Genomic DNA, 22,130 nt, shown 5'->3' on the forward strand with positions numbered 1-22,130 from the left:
AAACATTAACCTTCGACTCGTATTTATATTACTGTTTGTTTATAAAGCCAGTTAAATAATTTCCCGGGATATTTTTTTTTACAGGTTTGTCATATATAATGGAATTTTCTCTTGTCTGGTCATGAAGAAGCCTACCGCAGCCAAGTCGATTGTGTGTCTCTTAAACCAACCTCGAGATGGTGTTACCTTTCCACGCCCTGTAACGCCAGCCAGATTCAGCTATCCTTCCTCCTCCTCTTTCCTACCTTCCTTGACACTGTATTCTGCCTTTCTCCCTAAGGGTTAGATCTTAAGCATCGTCCTCTAAGGGTAGATCGTTTCATATCCCATTGGTAATCAAATATGGAATCTAGACACGGGTAGCCAGCACTTTTTCAATTCACTGGATAGACGGTTCGTTGTTATTTTTTTGCAGTTTGAATGTTCGTGTTAATAGTGAAACTTTTTACACGTCAAAATTATATGGTAGGAAGCTAGGTTATATCTGGTTTTTTTATAGTGAGAAAGTTTGTGTAAATATTATTAAACAAACTTTTATTTTATATTTCATATATATTTTTTTTAACCGCGCTGGTTATGTTTCATGTTTTTACGTTCTGAATAAATAATATTAACTCTTACCTACGTAATGTTTAAGCCTTTGTGTGGAATATTACTTGTGCGAGGAAAATAATTAGTTTCCAATATTTTTTTCTGGTGTAACGAAGTAAATTTTCTGAAAGTTATGATACTGGTGACAATATTTTATTTTCTCGTGATGCATGTAAAAAAGAAAAACAAATCACAGGTTTAAGGTTTTATTTACGTAGTTAATTATTAATACGGTTTGCATAAAGTAAGATACTGTTTTGTTATTTAAGCTGGAGTTCGCGGGTGGTATTACAGTGTGTATTTTAAATAATGGTTATGTCAGCTGCCTCCTCCTTATTCTGTCTTCATGCGCATCACCTGACTGTGGTTGGGTTAGGTTTTCAGGGTGTTTTATTACATACACACACACACAGTCTCTAATATCCTTAAAAAATTCATGTACAGTATTACAAAAATGTTCAAATCAGCGGTACAGAAGACAACCTAATCTAACCAGATCCAACCCAACCTAACTTAACCTTACCTAACTTAACTAAATTTGACGATTAACGGGATTTTGATTATGAAGTATTAATTATCTTTGTAAAGGATTTTGTGAAAGATAAATAATTATGCGACGGTGGTAAGGACAGGTACTGACGGGCTAAACGTGACTAGAAATTGTTGTAAACGAGTGTCCACGGGAGCTCCCTTGAGACCTTAAACACCACTGCCTCGTGCTTTTGTTTCTCGCGCTTGCTTACTAAGTTATATTATTCCCTTATTCATTCTGTAGCCATTGTCTTTTGTGTGGATACTAAAACCATTGTTGATTAGATGTTGGCATTGTTTAGTCTATTGTTGGGGGAGTGCTGATATCGTTTGTAAATAGAGAATCGTAAATAGCTGTGGTACCGAGAAATAACGGGGTCTTAAGTGTGTAATTTAATGTTTTTGTTATGTAAATTGTTGTTGGGGGTTGTAGATTATTTTATGTCGAGGGTTTTGTGGGTTTATTGTAGTGTGGCAAATGAGTGGATGGATGGTTGGTCAATTGTGTTGGAGTAAAGTGAGTGGGGTGGATGGGTTGTAGGCGAGGCGGTGAAGGCAGCCTTGAGTGGCAGTGTTCCGTTCGTTAACTGCTTCGGTTCCAACAACTGTCCAGCACCACTACCACACCTACCACCACCACCACGACCACTACCACACCTACCACCATACAGTACACTAGCTTTACCTAACCTGATCTGAAACACAGTCAGCAAATGATTCGTGTCAGCGCGAAGTTTAGTAAACGAGTGGTGAAGGAGCCATCCAGCAGACAAGAGGGCCTTGGTCGGGCAGCTGGTAGACGCGCTGTTAGTTTACAACTGGCGATAATAGAGCGGTACTAATAAGTAGTCTGGAAAATGAGTGTTACCCCTTATGGCAACACTGGTGACCCGACACCCGACCGTGACTTAACACGTTGCCAAACTTCCCTCCAGCCCGCCCTCACTCACTCACTCTTTCACGCTCATCTCATGTCCGTACCGTTAGTGAGTGTGTGTGTGTGAGTGATAACTCGGCAAAGTTCACTGTTTGTTGTGACACTTGATTGATAACGTGTCACATTTTCAGATTTGCGCAGGGACTAGTTTATGGTGCACTTCCTGTATTCTATGTAAGGCGAAGCACCGAAGGACTATTGTCTATCTATCTGTCTGAAACATTAAGTCACAAACACCTACAGTAACACTAATCACTAAGTGTGAGTCTCCTGAAGATCACCCCATCAGTTTATTTCACCTGTGTATTAAAACGCCCAAAGCTACCTCTTGGGGTTTAGGTCAGGTCAGGTCAGGTTAGGTTCGCATTAGGGTACTTAATTATATGGTGAAACAAGGTGGGGCGGTTCTTCAAGTGATCTGTAAAAATTTTCCACCTTGTTCCAATTTTGATTACTACTGTTTCTTGTCATTAGTGGAGTAGGAATTGGGATAGTTTCAATTTTATTTTCTCCTTTATTATTCATTAACACAGCAATTTGAAATAATTAAAATTAATAGTATTACTCTACTGTAATAATGATTTTATTGGGGGATGGTCACCTTATACCGTGTATAAACTGTTACTGTACTGTACTGTACTCTAGTTTTACTGGGAATTTGCAATAATCCTTTACTTCTGAAACATTATTGTGAGGTCCTAATGAATGGTTTCTCCCTAACAGGAGTTGCAGCACGAGGTGACGTCACTTCTAGAGTTCCGGGACAATGTGCTGCACGCCTTTCCTCATCTACAAGCCCGAGCATACCACTCACTCACACCTACCCATGCCCATGACCCACCGTCTAGCCAGGCTTCCCAGCCCCCGCAGGCTATCCCCACCGCTAGGGGAGAGCCCTCCCCTAGTAAGTCGTCTGCCGCCTCCCACCACGTGACCTCAGGTGACGGTGGGAGGCAGCAGCGTCCCATATCATCTACAGGTGGGGTGACCACCACTGGTGGAAGTGGGAACAGCAGTAGCAGCAGCAGTACTGGTGGCAAGTCTCTTAGTGAGACACACAGCAGTTCAGCAGTGGCAGACTCGGGCTTCAGCACGGACAAGGCTGGTGGAAGTATGGGCAAAAGCTCATCTTCCTCAGCAGGTGATCATCTGTCAGGTGTAGAGGAGCACCGCTGGACCTCGGTGGAGCCTGAGCTTCCACTTGGCTCAGCGGAGGATGAATTATGGCAGTTACTTGATGTCATACAGAGGAAGGGAACCCGATTACGAAATGAGCTTGAACGGGCAGAACGTTTGGAACGAGATCGCATGAGCCAACCTCAAGCAAGCAGCCCTGCATCGGACCCCCTGACTTCACCCAGACCACATCCAGCTTACCGAGATTATTGGCCACATTCTCTGCCTGGACCCATAGGAAATTTCCATTCTCGTGGAGACATACTGGCTCCACCTCCCCCACCTCCACCTGTTGGTATGGCAATGGAGGCAGAGGCATGGGCAGCTGTGGATCGCCTGCGTCAGGACCGTCAGTATTTAGTTGGTAGAGTGAGTTGGGCCGAGGCTGAAGCTGCTGCGTCCCACCAGCGTCTGCTTGATCTCCACGGACAACTTTTGGCTCTGGCAGGGGATAAACGGCGCCTGGAAGACCAAGTGAGGGCACTCAGACTTGACCCACGTCTAGATCCTCGAGTAGATTCTAGAGTTGACTTTGGCAATGACCTGAACTTGCAGTTTGTTAAAACCAATGGTGTGAGGCGTGATGGTCCAGCATCTACGGGTGGAATTGTTCACTCGGTGATGGGGGGTGTAAACACCGTCCACATTGTGAGTGACAATACCACGACAACGACCACCACGACTAACTTCACTAAACCTCGCCGTGTTCCTCCTGCTGTAACTGTCAGTGTCGCTAGTGGAGAAGGTGCTGAAGACTCTCATGGCATCGGAGGAGCTGGTAGAGGACGCGTGATTCGTAGTGCATCTAGTGTGCGCATCAATAGTGACAGAGATGTTGTACTACCCAGGGTCCTCAAAGTACCAATTCGTGATAGGACTCAGCGGCACTCAAACAAAGAATCCAGTACGGCTTCCAGTCATAGAGAAAACAGTGGGAAAGACCAGAACTCAGGTTATAAAGACTTTAGTCCCACTAGTGAAAATGTGAACATCAAAGACTCCACCTTTGCTTCTCCTGCTGGTGAGATGAAGAAGGGGAGTGACCGAGTAGTAATTGAGAGAGAGAGAAGAGCTGGCAAGGCAGATGGTGGGTTTAGCATGCCTGTAAGCCTTTTGAAAGGAGCACGCTTAAAGGTCCAGCCGAATAAGCAGCGCATCTCTGCCATCTTGAGAGAAAAGGATGTGCTGGAGTTACAGCGTCAACTTCTTACCACTGTGATGGAGACTGAGGTACGTACAGTGTTCAGTCACGGATCTTGAAGGTTTTCTTCTGTTGATTTAAGGAGAACTTTACTTGATCTTAGGTTTGTGTATTTGACTGCAGGAAACATTTTACTTTCTTCTTTAATTCACACCAAGGCTATATATCTCGACTTGTTCCAATTTAAAGTTTGTAGGTAATAGTGATAACAGTACAGAAGAATTAGGGTCCTCTGTATTTTCTATTACATAATGCCACTTGCTGTATCATCATTTACAAACTAAAACAAGACCCAACAACTAAACTTCTGTATTCTTTAATTCTTCCAAGTAGATCGAATTTGTTATTTGAAAACTGAGTTACCTATTAGTCTGTTAAATATATACTGTATATATATTCTCTTGCAATACAGGTACTATAAAGGAGATTGACACAGTTATTTAAATGAAAATGTATCAAATTATGTAAGATTGCTTATAATTATGTAAGGTTTTGTAAGTTTAATTATAATATTGTAAATTTTTATTATTTTTTCGTCTAGTTCTTCATACCTATATAATTACAGTAGTATTATTTTTATATGGAAGTAAATGTTTGGAGAGAATTAGATAAATTTTATTAGTACAGTATTGTTATTATTATTCGAGTGTATAATGTAGTGTAGTATAGTACAAGGTGATTTATTGTCAGTATTTCCAGCACAGTACTGTATTATATAACCATTATTGTTATTTAGGATATATTGTACTGTATAGATATTAGTGTTTTTGTCTATTTTCAGTATTTTGATGTATATATAATTTCTCTTTCTCTTGTCTCCTCTCTTCTCTTCTCTCTTCGCTTCTCTCCTCTCTTGTGTATAATTAGATAAACTGTGTAGGCAGAATTAGAGGCCTTTTATAACAACTTGATGTTTGGTCACAGGTCTTGAGGAAACAGATTGAGACAGCGAGTGAGGAGTGGGTAAACAAGACGGCCGAGTGGGAAGCTGACCACAGGCTCTCCCACTCCACCGTCTCGGCCTTGAGGGAGGAGAATCTCAGCCTCAAGACTCTGGTAAGTGTCTGTCAGAGGGTAGGTGTATCTGAGGATCACCTGAAAGATTAGCGACCCCCCAGTTTATTTCACTTTGCCTTCAGGTTATCTGGCCTAACCTACCCACTGAAGGTAGCATAGGGGTGTTTAATCATCAGGTGAAATAAGTTTGAGTACCTTATCTTCAGGTGAACCATTTCTGCCTCTCCATGGAAGATCTGGTGAAGACTCCCAAATGATACAATATTCAAGTGTTTGAGGCTATAAGTATTTTATAAGAGTTTTAGTGAACATACCTAGATGATATTTACAATAAGATAAGTGTTAGACTATAAATATGTTGAGTGTGAGAGAACATTCCAAGGGAACTGTTGTGTTCATCATGGACCGTCCAGAAGTAGAGAGAGACCTCCATGATGAGTGTTTGAAAGGTTTGTTTTTTTGACCACAATGATGAAGGCTGTGGATGTGTAAAGAATGATATTAACTTTTGTCAAGGAAGTTTATGTGTAAAAGGGACGAGGATAACTGACGTGGTTAAACAAAAGATGTACAGTATCATTTTTGTGCAGTGCTTAAAAAACTGACTGTGCTGCAGAATTTAATTAATGTATTATTTGTCATATCAAGATTTCTAGTTTCCCATCAGTACATGAAATATTGTGAAGTGTTTTATTCTTGTTAGGTAATAGTATGTAGTAGAGACCATAAAAGTGTTATGGTGATATACTGTACTGTATACATTCTTCATTTTGTCCTCAGCTTGAGCAGCGAGAGAGAGTTGACCGGAAAGATGTTGGGATAACTGCTTGTCCGCTGGTATGTACTACAGGCACCATGACTGAAGGTTGGGCGGGTGATGAGGTGGAGGCTGCCACCCATACTGTCCATCCTGGACCAAACATCAAGTATGATGTTGTGGTGCATCAAGAGGAATCCAGACGATCTGAGGCCAACAACTCGGTAGCACCCGAGGCTGGAGGTCGTAAGGTGCCCGCAGCAGTAGAGAAGCCTCCGCGTCGTAGTCGAGAGACACGGAGTGCATCCACCGTTGGCACCCTCGCCGCCCACCACCACCATGTAGCTCACCAGAGTGGAGGAAGCCTTTGTCATCGAGAATCATCGGCATCAGAAGTATCTGGTGGCAGAGACTCGATAGGTCGTGGGGCTGGACCTCGTAGCAGACCCAACTTGATTCAGTCTGGTCGGGCCACCCCAACAAATACCCCTCGCTCCTCACCTGCACCCAGTATCAATACCAGGATGTGTGCGTCGAGGACTTCTCCTCAAGAAGGAGGTCGAGCCACTCCATTGGGACGCAGCAGCAGCGGTGCCAATGGCCGTGCGTTGGTAGGTCGCCGAGACTCCACGAAGACCACTCAAGTTAATGCCAAAGGAAATGGAAAGAGCAGTCCTGGGGTGGGTGGCCAGCACAAGGTACGCAGTCGGGGGGCGTCCATCTGGGGGCGCTGGCTCAATATACTTGAATAGCCACAACACACGTAAGTGCCGTGCCCGTCCAGACCTTGACGAATCTTATTCTTGGCCAGTAAATCCAGAACTGACCGTGAGACCACCTGAGTGACAATACGTTGCTAGTTTTTATCTGGTTATCAACTTGGTCGTCCTCGTACACTGGTTATATCTGGTTATCAACTAGGCTGTCCTGTGTTCATCACCAAGAATAGGACAAGAGTCACTGAAGGTGTTCTCAGGGAGGTTTGAAGGACCTAGGCTTCAGTTTTCACTTTGGACTTGCACCTTTCACTCTCTGCTGGCAATGCAAATATTGTATTGAGAGAGATCGTAGCAGTACAGGAAAGCACTGAGTCTTGCAGTCTGTAGTATCATGAACATTAGTGTCGTCAGCAGCGATACACACGCAATAGTTGGGGGATGGGTCAGCGGGCTTTTCACAGTCTTAGTTGTTTGAAATCTCATATTTAGCGTTCAGGAGTTTACATTCTGATTATGCAAACAAAATGAGGCCAATCAGTCATAAGTTGGTTTCAGAGGAATTGCATAAGTGTGTGCATCATACAGTACTGGTTGTGTTGGTTTATGGTGGGATCTGGTCATGGGCTCGGTACTTATGGATGTTGCTTGGTAATTACACTTCATCACATACTTTGTCTCAAGAGGAACTATATCTTTCTTTAGTTAATATTTATTTTGTTTTATATGTACTGTAGTACAGCATTTGGATTATAAAAGTAGAAGATAGTCTGTAAGTTTTACATCTGATAAAGGAAGAAAATTAGCTCGTCAGACATAAGTTATGATGAAGAGTATCACAGAAACCTATTTCTTTCTAAGTTTGGTTTGTTGTGGGTGTGTTAGCGTGAATATTTAATGGTGCTCAATCCATGGGGGGTTGACATTTAATGCTCTAAAATTGTAGTATAAATTTGAAACTGTTTCTAGTTGGGTGGAATATCAGGCCACCTCACCCACACAACAAAGTGCTCGATTGGTTTTGGGAGTACTGTAGTTTGTGATCTACGTTCAGAAGACACAGGGCTGGTGGTGCGTTAGGGATGCCTTTCTGACGTCAGGTGCGGATGATAGTGACTCTGTCCTCCCTGACCAATAAGGAGGGTGACTCACATAACCTGACTCCTCTTCACCCCCATTTCTTTCCACTCCTTCATACACCTCCCCACACTTCTGCACATTACAACACATTCCCCCACACACTCCTACACATTCCCCCACACACTCCTACACATTCCCCCACACCTACACGTTCCCCCACACACTCCTACACATCCCCACATACTTCTACACATCCCCATACACCCTTACACATCCCCACACACCCTTACACATCCCCACACACCCTTACACATCCCCACACACTTCTACACATCCCCACACACACACCTTCTTATCACAGCACAGCACATTCTTACACTTCCCCATACAGTGACCTCCATCTCTGAACTCAGGTACAGTAATATAATTCATACATAAAGACCTGCACATTGGCAGGTGCCGAAGGTGATCCTGTATTACAGTCCCAAGTGTGTATTCTGAATGTAGCTCTTAACCCCTTGAGGGACAGTGGTGGTCCCTCTTGAAGTTTATGCCTTATCCTTAAGAGTTATAGCTCAAACCATCGTCCTCCAAGGGTTAATGCACGGTTGAAAGAGGGAATATATATATATATATATATATATATATATATATATATATATATATATATATATATATATATATATATATATATATATATATATATATATATATATATATATATATATATATAATTTTTTTTAATAGGGTGAATTATCCATAAGAATGAACAAGTTTTATTTCTATAAGGTCACTAAAGGGAACATATTACGCATGCCTTTACTTGGTCTGTTAAATGCCTGTCATAATGTCAAATCTCCTTATTAAATTGACACTTGGTTATAGTTAATATATGACACATTTTTATAGGCAATAGTTAGTTGATGGTAAATTTATGGTACTGTACCTGTGTGATGACCAACTGGCGAGGTACTAGTATGGTGTGAGGGAGTTATCTTTCAGCCTGATACATATTCATTGTACGGGTCATATAGGCACACGCCATCTCCATCACCCCTCTTTATTCTACCCTTCTAAAGTGTAATGAAATGAATTTAGATCAAGTATAGTAGTTTAAATATGTCAAATGTTTTCATGAAAGTATTTATATTAACGCCTGTGATGTGTTCAGCCATAATGATGCCCACTTAATTTTTAATTATAAACCATCATGGAAGAACAGTGTGTTAGGGTATTTCATCAGAGGTCAACAGCCCAAAATAATCACAGTATTATCAATAGTTTCTTATAAATGCTCTGTTTTTTTGTATGTTAGTGTGTGTTTAACTCAATCTTCTTGTGAATTGAAAAGATATATCAATATTAATGGAGTTGTTTGTCATTAATACATAACTAATTTTTGTAGGCAGTGAAGTAATGTTTTGAGTACAGTATTGTTGACTGTAAACCTAGATACTAACTCCACTTTAGAATAAATTTAATAAACCCTGTTATTGTGGTACAGTACAGTATATACTGTAATAAGCTTTTACATACATTAAGTACTGTATGTTTAGAGCTCAGTTTTTAATGATTTATGATAAGTCATTTTAAAACCTTTGCCTTTTTATATATCGTTTACAATTAATCACAAACAAAGGGCACATTCTTTTTTTTTTTAGTTACATTTGACCTTTTCACATTGATCATCTTAAAACACACATGCACACAGTTAATGTACACACAGTACTCTTCCACACAGTACAATACCAGAAAATAAACATAGCTGGAATTAACCTAACTGAGGTATTGTAGTTGAGATTTGTATTACACCAAGGTTATGTTAGAATTGGGTAAAGCAGAAATATATAAAACGATAAATGGGTGATTAGGTGGCAAGTAGGAACACATGGAGATATAAATGTTTGTATGAATGGAGATCAAATGAAGGAAGTAGAGTGAACAAAATGAGGAATTGAAGTGGGGTTTAAGTGTAAAACTTCACGAGATTGGCTGATGTAAACATAGACTTACCAATACAGTAATACCTGATTCACTTCGAAGTACAGTAATTGGTTATTATTGTGAATAGTTTCTTGGCAAAGTACATTAAAGATTTAGAATGACATTAATCTTATATATACAGTATTAAACATTTGCCGAGTATGTACTACAGTATATACTAGCTAGCTATGTCTTTTCATATGAGAAAAAATAGACCTCACATTCATAGTTACAGTTGTCCACAAAAGTCCTGTCATCACTCCTTCTGAACCACAAACCCCGAGATTCAGAACCGTGAGTCCGAATCATTTATGGATAGAAAAATGCATCAACGTCTAATTTACTGCCTCGGGTTAAGTCTGAATCTCCGGGTTTGTGGAACAGCAGGAGAGGCGATAGGACTTTTGTGGGTGACTACATTTATTATAGAATAAAAAAAAGGCAAAGTATATATATATTTTTTTTTTTCTATAGTATTTGAGATGGTCATTAGTTTTGAAGGATAGATGTTGGGTATAGATCATGTCCATCACTAAGTATGGTGGAAGACTTAACACTTCAACAAACCTATAAACTAGTGACCATTATATGACATAGTTGAGTCCCTGTTTGAGTAGTGGTATGGTAGTTCTGTTTTCTCTCACAGGGGGCTGGTGTGGTAGACTCCTCTTCCTCCTCCTCCACATCCATTATGTCCTCTTCCTCCTCCACCTCTTCCACGTCCTCCTCCTCCTCTCCTTCGACAGTGGCTGAACGGCGCACTAACAGACCCGCATCCTTCTTCAGGTTTGTGTCAGATTTTTTACAAGAATCCTTACAGTAGAGCCATTTTCCTCTTTTTATTAAGTGATAATAGCCATAGATGTGATGGAAGGAATGACCTGAGTAGTAACTGCAATGTTAGATTGTACAGTAATGAAATGTGTCAGCATGTACTGTATTATACATTCTTGGGAAATGTTAAGACCCTGCACTGCCCTTTGATAGTGTGGTGCTTGCTCCTCTCTGTCTTGTGTGTGTCATCTGCCTGGTAATGTTATGTGTGGCATGATTTTGCATGGCGCCGCTTGCTTAAGGTGGAGACATTTGTTACTCCACATCCTGAGAATTAAACTTGTAATATTACTTTTCAGATATTTAAAAATTACTACAGGGTATAACACTTCCTGATTACATCATTTATACTGTACTTGTACTGTATACTGTACTTGGCTGAAGAAGAAAACATGACATGAGTAAAAAGTGCCAATCAGTCCTCTTGTGGATTTTCAGACTAAATTATCACTATCTGTGTGACAACTTATACCATGTACATTACAGTAAATAAAGAGTACAGTGACATGTCAATGAAAAGTGAAGTGAGCCTCAAGAGAAAGAAAAAAATCTCTCATATTATTTTATTGACACAAGATTAGGTTTCTTTAAAATGCACGTAAGATATTTAGGTCAGCATTTAGTAGCATGTACGGTAATTTAAACCATTCACCAGTTGTTATGTATTATCTTCGTTTATTTGTGTAGAAAGATCAGTTTGGGTTAGGTTAGAATATAGGATTTTTGGACAGCTAAATTCACTCAAAGTTAAAGAGTTTTGAGTAGTTTAATAAGTGTGGGATCAAATGTGTTTCTGAAAATGTTGGGCATTATAAAATTCAGGATAAAGTATAGTATGGGATGTCATTTATTGTATATACTGAGGTAACTGAATGGTTCTATACAAGCCAATGGAAGAAATCATTATAGAAGGTAACCAAGTAGAACTTGTTGTGGGTCATATAACTGGGAATATAGTACGGTAGTGTGAAGGAGAGTAGGATTGCAGTAATGTTTTATATAATAGGTATGAGAGGTTTAAGAGTTTTGTGATGAAAAGGAATTAAAGGGATTAGGTTTTTTTTTTCCTGAGGGGGAGATTGAGTTCTGCATGGTGGTGGTTGATAGGATTTTGGCAAAGTAGTGATGAGAGTTAAGGGAAAATGTTGCAATTGGTTGTAAGTTTTTATGATATGGGTATTTGGTGGGGGAAGGGAATTTTGTAAGACTGACAAAATTGAGAAAATGTGAAGTGGTCCACATATTTGTATACTGTGGGAAATCCTACAGAGGAAGCAAAATGCAGGGAAAATTCGATTCTTTGAGAAATATCATTAAAAGTAATAATACTGTAGGTTCATATAAAGAACTAGTCGAATAAAACTGATTAACAAGGAAATCATGTTAGATACTTGAAGGGAAGGAGACAGCTGACGAGTTATAGTTTGGAAGGAGACAATAGTTGCCCAAAAGTTATACTGTATATTAGATATGTGTACTGTATAGGGGAGGGGGAGGTTTACCAGCAAAGATTTGAATTTATGCAAGAACTGTACTGAATATATATATATATACTTGTATAAAGAGTGTTGCATAATGGCATGTTGCATAATGGCAAAGTGATATATGATGCAGTTATGACTTAAGAATGCAAAGTTAATGATGGAAGTGGTAATTGTGTTATAGGTCATAAAGGTGTTTAGTGGACTAGGGTGCTCAGATATTGTGCTGCATATGTGTTTTTGTCTGATTGTATGTTTCTATTTCTCCTTCTACGAGCTATGCGAGTTTTTTATTTAATTTACTTGAGAAGACGAGTTTGAATTGTGTTAGTGTAATAAACATCTTTACAGTAAGCATTATTAATTATACTGCATTGATGGTCATAAACCGAAGATGTGTATTATGGTACATGACTGGCAGATGTTAAGCTGAAATATATGATAGACCTTTAGTGATAGTGTTGCTTTGATGTGTTGTAGAAATTGTGTGTTATGAACAGTAGTAGTGCCTTGTTATGTCAATACAGTACTGTCCTCTAGTGCTTGTTATGCATAAATGACAAATGTCTTCAATATTTGCTGAAGTCAATGTTAGTAAATTAAAAAATCAATAAAAATCTCCATATTTGCATGTACAGTACATTAATGATATATTTGTTGTATGTTTTATGTGAAGTTTGACAAATTTTAATGCATGACAACTTAATCTCTATATTCATATGATGAGTTGCCAGCTGGGTGCATCAGTTCCATCCAGTTAAGGAATTGTTTTAACAATTTGGGAATAGAAAGTTGATGCATGAAATATTGCAACAATTTGGTGTTAAAGTATCTCAATACAGTAACAGGACACTGAAGGTAACCCATTTCTGAGGTAGGCAACGTTAATCCTTAATACATTAACCATAAAGATACTGTTCGATGAAGTAGTTAATATGTATTTATGATCTCCCCTTCTATACTACAGTATACCTGGTATCAGTATCGGCTGGTCAAAGTTCATAATGTGGTAACCTCAATTGTTCATCAAGCAGAAGAATTACTGTATTAAGAATCATTGGCTAAAAGATCTTATGGATAGTTTTTACTTTACTCTTGCAAGACGTTCACTTTTTTCCTAATACAGAAATATGAAATTACTAACTGTTAACTCATCTACCTTGGTTGTCTTGTTTGGTTAGGGACTGAAGGAACATAAGTATCAAGCTCTTAATTTGCCAGTGACAATATCTTTCCTTTTTGCTTAAAGAAAATAGGTGTGGAATTATTTTGTTAATGATTTTACAGAAGCTATATAGGTAATGCCAGAGAAATATATGTTTATTACTACATATTCTAAAGTAAGTTCCAGCTCAGTGGACAATAGTCTGTTGTAGGAATTGTATCATGACATTTGGTTGCATTGTTTAAAGCTAGGTATAAACTCCCATTGGTGAAGTAATTTCTTAAGTTTCTTTTGCACTGACACAGCACCTGACAACAAGAACCTGTAATGCAAGGAAAGTGCAATTATAGCCAACTGTGTCGTTCTTTGAGCTAGAGTGACCACAGTTTTAGTTGCCACCCTGCAAACTGTAGTCCATTTAAAGTTAATTGATTGCCGTTCTTTTTATTGTCTATAACACAGACAAGGATAAGATACGTTATCCACTAGAAAAAGCCGTAATTTAACCGACTCTGTAATTCATGAATTTTTATTTTTCATTATGTATGAGAACCTTCATGGTGAGAACTGTCTTTAATTTTCACTTTTAATACAAAAAAAAAGGTTAAATTATGCAGGAAACATTTATAAAGGTTTGTTTCCAATGTTAACATAAACAGCCAATAACTTGATCTTCACTTTGTTGGAAAATTAGGCAGTGATATGAAATGTTTGCATGGTAGTTGAATGTTGTAAATATTTGTAGTTCAGTGTACGGTAGTTAACAGAATGGCAAGACTTTCATGCCCAAGGCCCTTAGGGTGAAGTATTTTGCAGATTGTAGTTAATCATCAGTTCTGGGTTACCAAGGTCCTTATTGAAATCTACCTTGGTGAAGAGTTCTTAAGATAATGAAATCTTGCAGGAAAATATTACCACACATTCAATGCAAACTATAAAGATACTGAAGCTTTGCTCTTGTAGATGTAAGTCCTGTTATTTGAGTAATATTTTTTGGCTTTGCATTTTTTAATCTACTCATTCAATGCAGTTTTTAATCTATTCTTTCAATAACATCTGGTGCAGACTTAATATTCACTGAAAGAAATATTAGATGTACTGTGCAGTATTAATATTTATGCTAAAATTTAAATTTACATTAGTTAAATACCTATAATATTTTACAGGGGGCCCCCCCCCCCAAGTTCGCAGAGTTTTTATTTATTTATTTATTTTTTGCGGTCCTCTATTATTCGCGGATGACACCCTGGATGTACCCAAGAATGACTGGGGGTAGTTTTAAAGTTGCTGGCATTTTCGTGGCTGGGACAGGGAGCCATTTGTTCTAGAGACAGTAATTTCCTTTACCTGTATTGTAAATATGTGTGAGTGTTTAGACACATACACAAAACACAAAAATAAATAATAATTGGAAAATCCTCTCAAATAATCAGAAACAAATTTATTAAAAATGTGATGGTCTACCCTCAAGTCCGTGCTTTATTACTTTATTAATAAAGCACGGACTTGAGAGTAGACTCACATTTTTAATAAATTTGTGTCTGATTATTTGAGAGAGTATTTTCCCATTATTATTCCTTATTATTTATTTGTATGTGTTTTGTGTGTCTACACACACACATGCATATATATATATATATATATATATATATATATATATATATATATATATATATATATATATATATATATATATATATATCAAAGAAATAATTGTCCTAAGGGCAAACACATAAAGGGAATATGCAATTCTTTGTACACAAGTAAAAATGTACCCCTCCACCCGGATTTGGCAATTCACGGCTATTTTGAGAACCGAATCCCCACGAATTTGAGGGGGGCTTCCTGTATAAGTAGAAATTTGCAGAAGAAATTTTAATTATGACTGGAAGGTCCTTGTTACTATTACAGGACCCTGTAGGTGTTGCTTGAGCTAGGTTATGTGATAATTAATTAGATTTTAGGTGTTTTGTTTATTCATCTTATTCTTAAGACATTTTGGGTGTAATTAATGGACTGATTTAGATAAATGTTAATATTTTAATAATGCAGTACTGTACACCTGATGAATATACCTGCAGTTTATAATTTATTGCTATTGAATCTTGCAGGCTGCCTCGACATGGTACAGTGACCAAAACATTGTCCGCAAGTCAAGCACAGTGATCAGCTTGGATGGTTCCAGTCAACAGCCCTCCTCCCTCAGCTCAAGCTTAGACTTCTCAAGCTCGCCTTTGACTTTGTCTGACCTGCGAAGCCCCTCCCCGCCATCCCCATCCACTCCTGCCATCCCTAAGAAAATATTTGTTGAACTAGATGGACAACAAAAGTCAAGAAATGTGTATGGAGATTCTAAAAAGGCTGTTCAGAAGAGGTTAAGTGCCAGTGATCTTTATAATCAGGATTTTAAAGATGTGACTGATCCACGTGTAAACACTTCAAACATACCATCTGCTGGAAGCAAGAGGATTCTCAAATATGGAAGTAAAAGTGAAACTATCTCCTCAGAGCTTACTTTGTCCAACCTAAAAGTTGGATCTGATTCACTGTCCCCTTCATCATCTGTGGCATCCGGTAGTAGTTTTTATGACAGCATAAACACAGATGCGGAGACTATAGATGATATTAACAAGTTGATGCATGTTGAAGTGGCCTTTGAGTGGAACCCCATTCCATCGCAGGAGATTCGATATCTTCCTCCGGCAGCCCACATGTGGACTCCATCTCATACACTTACTCCAGACAAGCGACTGCCACCTGTTACCAATACCTTATGCACTAATTCACCTAGGTGGACACCCTCATCAAAGGCTCCAACTATGCTTGGGCATGCCGTTTCTTTCAAGGGGAAGAAAGTTAACACTACTAAGGGTGAAAGAGTAAATTCATCTGAGAGTATTGACATGGATGATACTGGACAGCAGTGGCTGGCTGATTCCTTGGAGGATGAAAGTCAGGGTTTTGAGGCTGTAGGAAAGATGAGGAGTAGATTACGTGCCATGAATGGCGCTGTAAGATTCAAGAGTGTTGACCGCCCCTCTGTGCTCTCTATGGTTCAAGAAACATCTGCTAGTTCCTATTTAGAATCACTTCAAGGAGGAAAAAGTATGTCTAGCAGTCCAAATTTTCAAAAGAGTAAACTTTGTGAGAGCAGTATTAAAGGAAATTCAGAGAGTGAAGGGTTGCAGCTTCAACGTGGGAGACCCAGGTTGTCATCATCACTGAGGGAAGGTGGCTCTCCACTGAAGCACTCCGATGCTGATCTGAACTCTCGAGTTCATCAAATTTTAGCGCGTATTGCAGGAAGTGCCCCGTGATACAGAGAAATTCTTGCTTCATCATTATATTAATACACAAAGGGGTAGTGACATGCAGGATCATGTCTGCTTATTAATGTAAAATCTTTTGACTACAGAATATTCAGCGTGTCATGGTGAAAAGATGAATTATAAATTTTGATATTAATAATACCCAATTTAACTACACAGTATATTGTTTTCAGTGAACATGTGTTGTTGGTTTTCTTTTATGAATGACAACTACTTGATGGCTGGTCCTAGTTGAAGCCCTAAGTCTGAGAAACAATGCCATGTATTATAGTTGTGAGTTCACAACTGGGCATTTCGATTCGTTGGTTTTGTTGTGATGGATTTTTTCCAATATGATGGGGATATTTAGGAATGGGCATTTTCCTTAAGTTATTTGCTATGTATTATATACCTTCTGTTCTACTTTTGCCCAGGTACTCATATTGTGATAGGAGTATATTCATTCCATGCCTCATATATGAGCCATATTGTGCTGAAGGTCTTTACTCACTGTGGCACTTGACGTTTTAGTCGGGTACCTGAGCTCACAGCTATGCCAAAGTGCTTTGACGAATTAAGCAACTTTTGCCGAGGCAGTCATGTATTTTTCTGCGTGCTTGATTGCAGGCATGATATTATACAGATGACTTCTAATATTAATTTTCCTGGGTGGAGATGATCTGTTGTAAATAATACTTATTTGGTTATTATTTTATATACTGTTTCCTAGGGAATGTAATGTGGTTCCAGAATGTGTTGCAATTTCCCAGCTAACCAGGTAGTCTTTCCCCCACCCTTTGATTGCTCTTTCAAAATAGAGGTCTGAATGCTGATGCAGCCTTGATAGAGAATAAGGACATGATTGAGAATGTTTGTTGTAATGGCATTATGATAGGTCAAACCAATGACCATTCAATATAATTTTTCATAACTGGTATACAGTATTTACATCACAACAGACCACATCTTGAGAACAGAGTCCCGCTGCCTGATTATTTTTTATCCAGGATTATTTAATACATGGTATATTTTATAATTTATATATACTGTACACCTTTTTATATAATTTCTTACTCTACTGTAAATCTACTTAGAAGTAAAAGAATAGATACATGATATTAACCATGTTTAGGCTCCATGTCATAGTGGGTGGCAGGTCGTGGTAGCATCTGTCCTTGTTTACTGGACAGGAGTCAAGTGTTTGAATAAGTGGTGCACAGAACTAGTCACTAGTCAACCAAAGGCCCAACACTTGCTACACCTTCCTTACATGGGAAAAAGCTGGCACTCTTGGTGGGAAATGGCACAAAGTAGGCATAGGCTGATTTCTTTTAGCTAGCAAACAAAAACTTTTAAGTTAAATCACTTAATATAAATATTCAGTTCTCTCATTAGTACAGGACCCGTTCAACTTACATGCATTTAATTCATTCCTCTATTTATATAAGCCATCTGAAAAATTGGTAAGTAGATAAAGTAATTATTTTAAATAAATCCGGTATACTGTATTAATAAATTAGTGATATTTGAAAATTATGACTAATTTCACAACATGTGGCTTTTAGATCTCATTGAAGCAAAATGTTTTTTGATGAAGAAGTTAATGACTTCTGCAATGAATGAGTGAAGACGTAAGTTTCATGTTCATAAATTGTATATAAATCATTTGAGATAGTAGAGAGTTGGAAATGGTTGTGGTTAAGCATTGTGCCTTGCATTATCAACTAACATTGAAAAAATTTTAATTACCATAAATATATTTATTATGTATACAAATTTAGGGCAAAACTTTCCATCATCATACAATATTTCAATAATAAGTTGTTATGCAAAACTAATTGAAATTTTTTGTCTTAAATGTAGCTTCCTGTTAAAAAAATTTGCTGACATCCTGTTGTTACAACCATATAATATCACTTCATAACTATATTTAGCTTATGTAAACAGTTAAATATTGTATAATACTACACCCCAGAAGCTGCACGAGAAGTGCAGGTTTAGGAAGGATGTGATGCAACGGCTTGTATTGTCAGTACAGTACTTATGACATCCCAGAATTTAGCATACAAGTGACTAGTGTAGATGACAAGTCATATACATTAGTGGAGTATTTACCAGATTCATCTTATGTTACACCAGGCATGGGTAACCTCTCCTCAGTCATGGGCCGCATTACAATTTAGGTATTTTTCTGGGGGCCTACCCACCAACATTTATAGCCTACCTAACCCAAAAGTAATTCAATATTGTATTAGCACGGACAGTGAAACAGTTAATCGTCACATCCACCTTCCGATATTTTCAGTTTACAATCAGTCTTGTTCCATTTATGAAACAAATCTATCATAAATTTATTTAAAGTAATGTTTCTTGGCATTTAACAGAAGTGAGTGAAGCAGTCTGTGAATACGTTGATTTTTCCTACAGTTACAGCATTTTTCTTACTTGAGACACACCCACCAGAATAACGCCACTGTTAACCTTGGCATATGAGGAACTACAATGAAACAACCTATAGACACATCTCTCCGAATCTATGGTCCATTATTCGATTGTGGGGTAATTAGTGGTTGTAATGATGCTTGGAAATTTGTAATTACTACATTATTTCAATGCTAATTACTCGCAGACTATGGGTTTCCGAGGTGCTATTTTTTGTATTATTCTGGGAGTACTTAATTGTTTAAACAATTTAAATTCCAATTTCAAGAGAAAGGTACATTTTTGTCGAAAAGTTATCAAGGTAATAAGGCTTAATATTTGGGTGGTTTCGGTGAAAAATTGGATTTCGTTGAAAATCTTGGTATAGGTACTCCTGAGCATAATGATTCTGAATCTATGGCCCACAATTCAATTATACTGGGTAATAAGTGGTCATAATGACACTTGGAAGATTTTAATTACATTATTTCAATGCAAATTACTCACCAACTATGGGTTTTCAAGGTGCAATTTAGGTGTTTTTGTGGTATTCTGGAAGTAATTAGCTAAATCCTGTGTGACCGCTGCCTGTGACCCCAAATGGACTTAACCAACCTTAGTGAATTCCCAAGTGACTCGCTGCCAAATAGCTAATCCATCAAACAGACCCCGCCGAACTTGGCCCGTAAACTCACACTAGTTAAAATGTTTATATTGTTGACTAAGTATACTTATTTCTTTGTGTGTGAAGATACTCTTTTAATAAATATTGCTTTACTCGCCATAAACTGGCTGCATCTACATGAACCACAGGCCACATTAAGTAGAATTTCTCAACCACTCCACAGGCCACACAAACACATGGTCCGGGTCACAGGTTACCCATGCCTGTGTTACACTAAAAATTGTTGAAGTCTGTTGATCAATTGCTCCCAGAAGTAAATTTACAAACAAACGATATTTGACTAATCGAAGCATCAACATTAAGGCCCTAATGGCTTTTATCTTTAAACTTGAACAATCTTACAGAAATGGTAGATTTCATGAGAAAATATTGAATTAGTTCTTTGTAGAATTGGGACTGCAAGATTCCTATAAATACCAAGACTGTTAAAATTACTTTTAGCACTAAATTGTTTTAACATCATTGTGTAATATTTTCTTAAAAATTATGAGACTAAATTAACCAGCACATCAAATCATAAATGGGTGGCCTTGAAATATTTTTTATGACAAAATGGCATTAGCAAGGATTCACAATTCTTTACCTCATTTGTACACATCACGGTAAATACTCATTTATACTTCAGATACTTTAAGTAATTCACTCCCATACAATATCACTGTATTTAGAACATGTTATAGAGTAGCCTGGAGAAGCCTGGGAAGTTGTATCAAGTTTAACTCTTGCATATCTATGTGAAGAGATGGAGCATTTACCATATGTTTGATAAAGCCGGCAATCACGAATACCCACAGGTGATGGAGCATTATCAGCCTCAAGGTTGGTAAAAAAATAGTGGTGACTGGTTCCTACATGTTATGAATCTTAAGTATGGGCAGCTGTAACTTGGGGTGTATCAATGGCCACAGGCATTCACATCCGATGCAAGTAGCAGCCCAAGCTTGGGCATCACATTATATCTTTTGCCAATGATATTTAGATTCAGAGCCAAAGAATAAATGTTAAAAAAAAATGGATAGTCATGTATATGCAAGAAAATTTTATCAGTAACCCAATAGTCTGACAAGCTTTATATATGGTTTATCTGTAGTAATGGCCAAAGACCTCCTTTTCCCCACACATACTAACACTGGTAATCCAGGAACTCTCATAGTGGAAGCCTGGGACCCACCCATAAATAGTGTGGGAACCTACACTGACAGGCCAGGGCCCTTTGATTCTGTTGACAAACACCATGGACAGATCATATCCCATGCACCTACACACAAACATATGTGATAATGTTAATTGTTATTTAAGTTTGTAATCCACCGAAGATGATAATTAATCAGTCACAGTCACATGCAGTATAAAGAAACCACTTGTGGATCATTTCCCATCCATAAATGTGTTAAACATCAAACATCATTCCACAGTAGGTGTATGTGTGTAAACTTCAGTATCCTTGCAGTAGGTATGACATGGAGATTGTACAGTATTAGAATTGGCATCTGGTCATTAGTTGTCCAGACTTCATATGGACTGAATGTTGTAAATACACTCATTGACTTAAAGCAAAAGGAGATGTTATAGTTTAATGAAGAATACTGCAGGTCTGTAGTTTGGCTGTCAAATGTATGTGACTGGTATTGGCCGAACTTGTTGATTCCCTCTGACATTATCGATCTATTGTGTATATATTGATGATATATTGTATGCCTGATACAAACCAATAAAACTGTTGTATAATTTTTTAATTTTTTATTTAAGAATTATTGATTGCCTTACTTTTTAATTGACCAACTAATCACTGCTCATATTGTATGTTCCTACCCTGTGATGGAGTGAATTCAAGAGTTCAGTACAGGTACTCGAATACTGATAGTTTAACACCCTTATTTGATATTCGCCAAAAAATTGTGATACCCTACAGTAATATTTCAAGTCAGGTGGGCTAGCCGCAGCTCTCATATTCCGACGTACGGTCCGTTTCAAAAGCTTGTGTGAAGTAAGCCTAAGTAAAGCCCGACGTAATGAAAGTGTGTGTGGACTTGGAAGGTCGCCAACCACCGGTGCTACATCACCTTGCCTCTCCCCTTACTGGGCCAACCTTTGAGTTGCATTCTTGTTATTTTTCAACTCCTAATTTGGAGTAGATGTACGTATTTTTATTCAATGTATTTTACTTTTGTTACATGCACACACAATTGTTCAGAATGTGCAAAATAAAAAATGATTATCATAAGGTCAAAAACATGATACTGTAAT

The 22,130-nt window shown here is 38.1% G+C and overlaps 1 protein-coding gene across 3 annotated transcripts in view; it reads left to right on the top strand.

Annotated features, from left to right (window-relative positions):
- Window positions 1-21,613, top strand: part of LOC121875132 — an 82,879-nt gene extending 61,266 nt beyond the window's left edge. For 2 of the 3 annotated variants that reach the window (XM_042379516.1, XM_042379515.1), the window contains 4 exons: window positions 2,783-4,465; window positions 5,361-5,492; window positions 6,234-6,908; window positions 15,581-21,613. In XM_042379516.1, coding sequence (XP_042235450.1) covers window positions 2,783-4,465; window positions 5,361-5,492; window positions 6,234-6,908; window positions 15,581-16,786 — 3,696 coding nt within the window. In that variant the 3' untranslated portion in view covers window positions 16,787-21,613. Of the gene's footprint in view, window positions 1-2,782; window positions 4,466-5,360; window positions 5,493-6,233; window positions 6,909-10,635; window positions 10,776-15,580 lie in introns of all 3 variants that reach the window. The other variant, XM_042379517.1, reaches the window with a different exon arrangement.
- The last annotated feature ends 517 nt before the right edge of the window (window positions 21,614-22,130 follow it).

Source organism: Homarus americanus, unplaced genomic scaffold, assembly GCF_018991925.1.
Source record: "Homarus americanus isolate GMGI-L3 unplaced genomic scaffold, GMGI_Hamer_2.0 scaffold36970, whole genome shotgun sequence".
NCBI lineage: Eukaryota > Metazoa > Arthropoda > Malacostraca > Decapoda > Nephropidae > Homarus > Homarus americanus.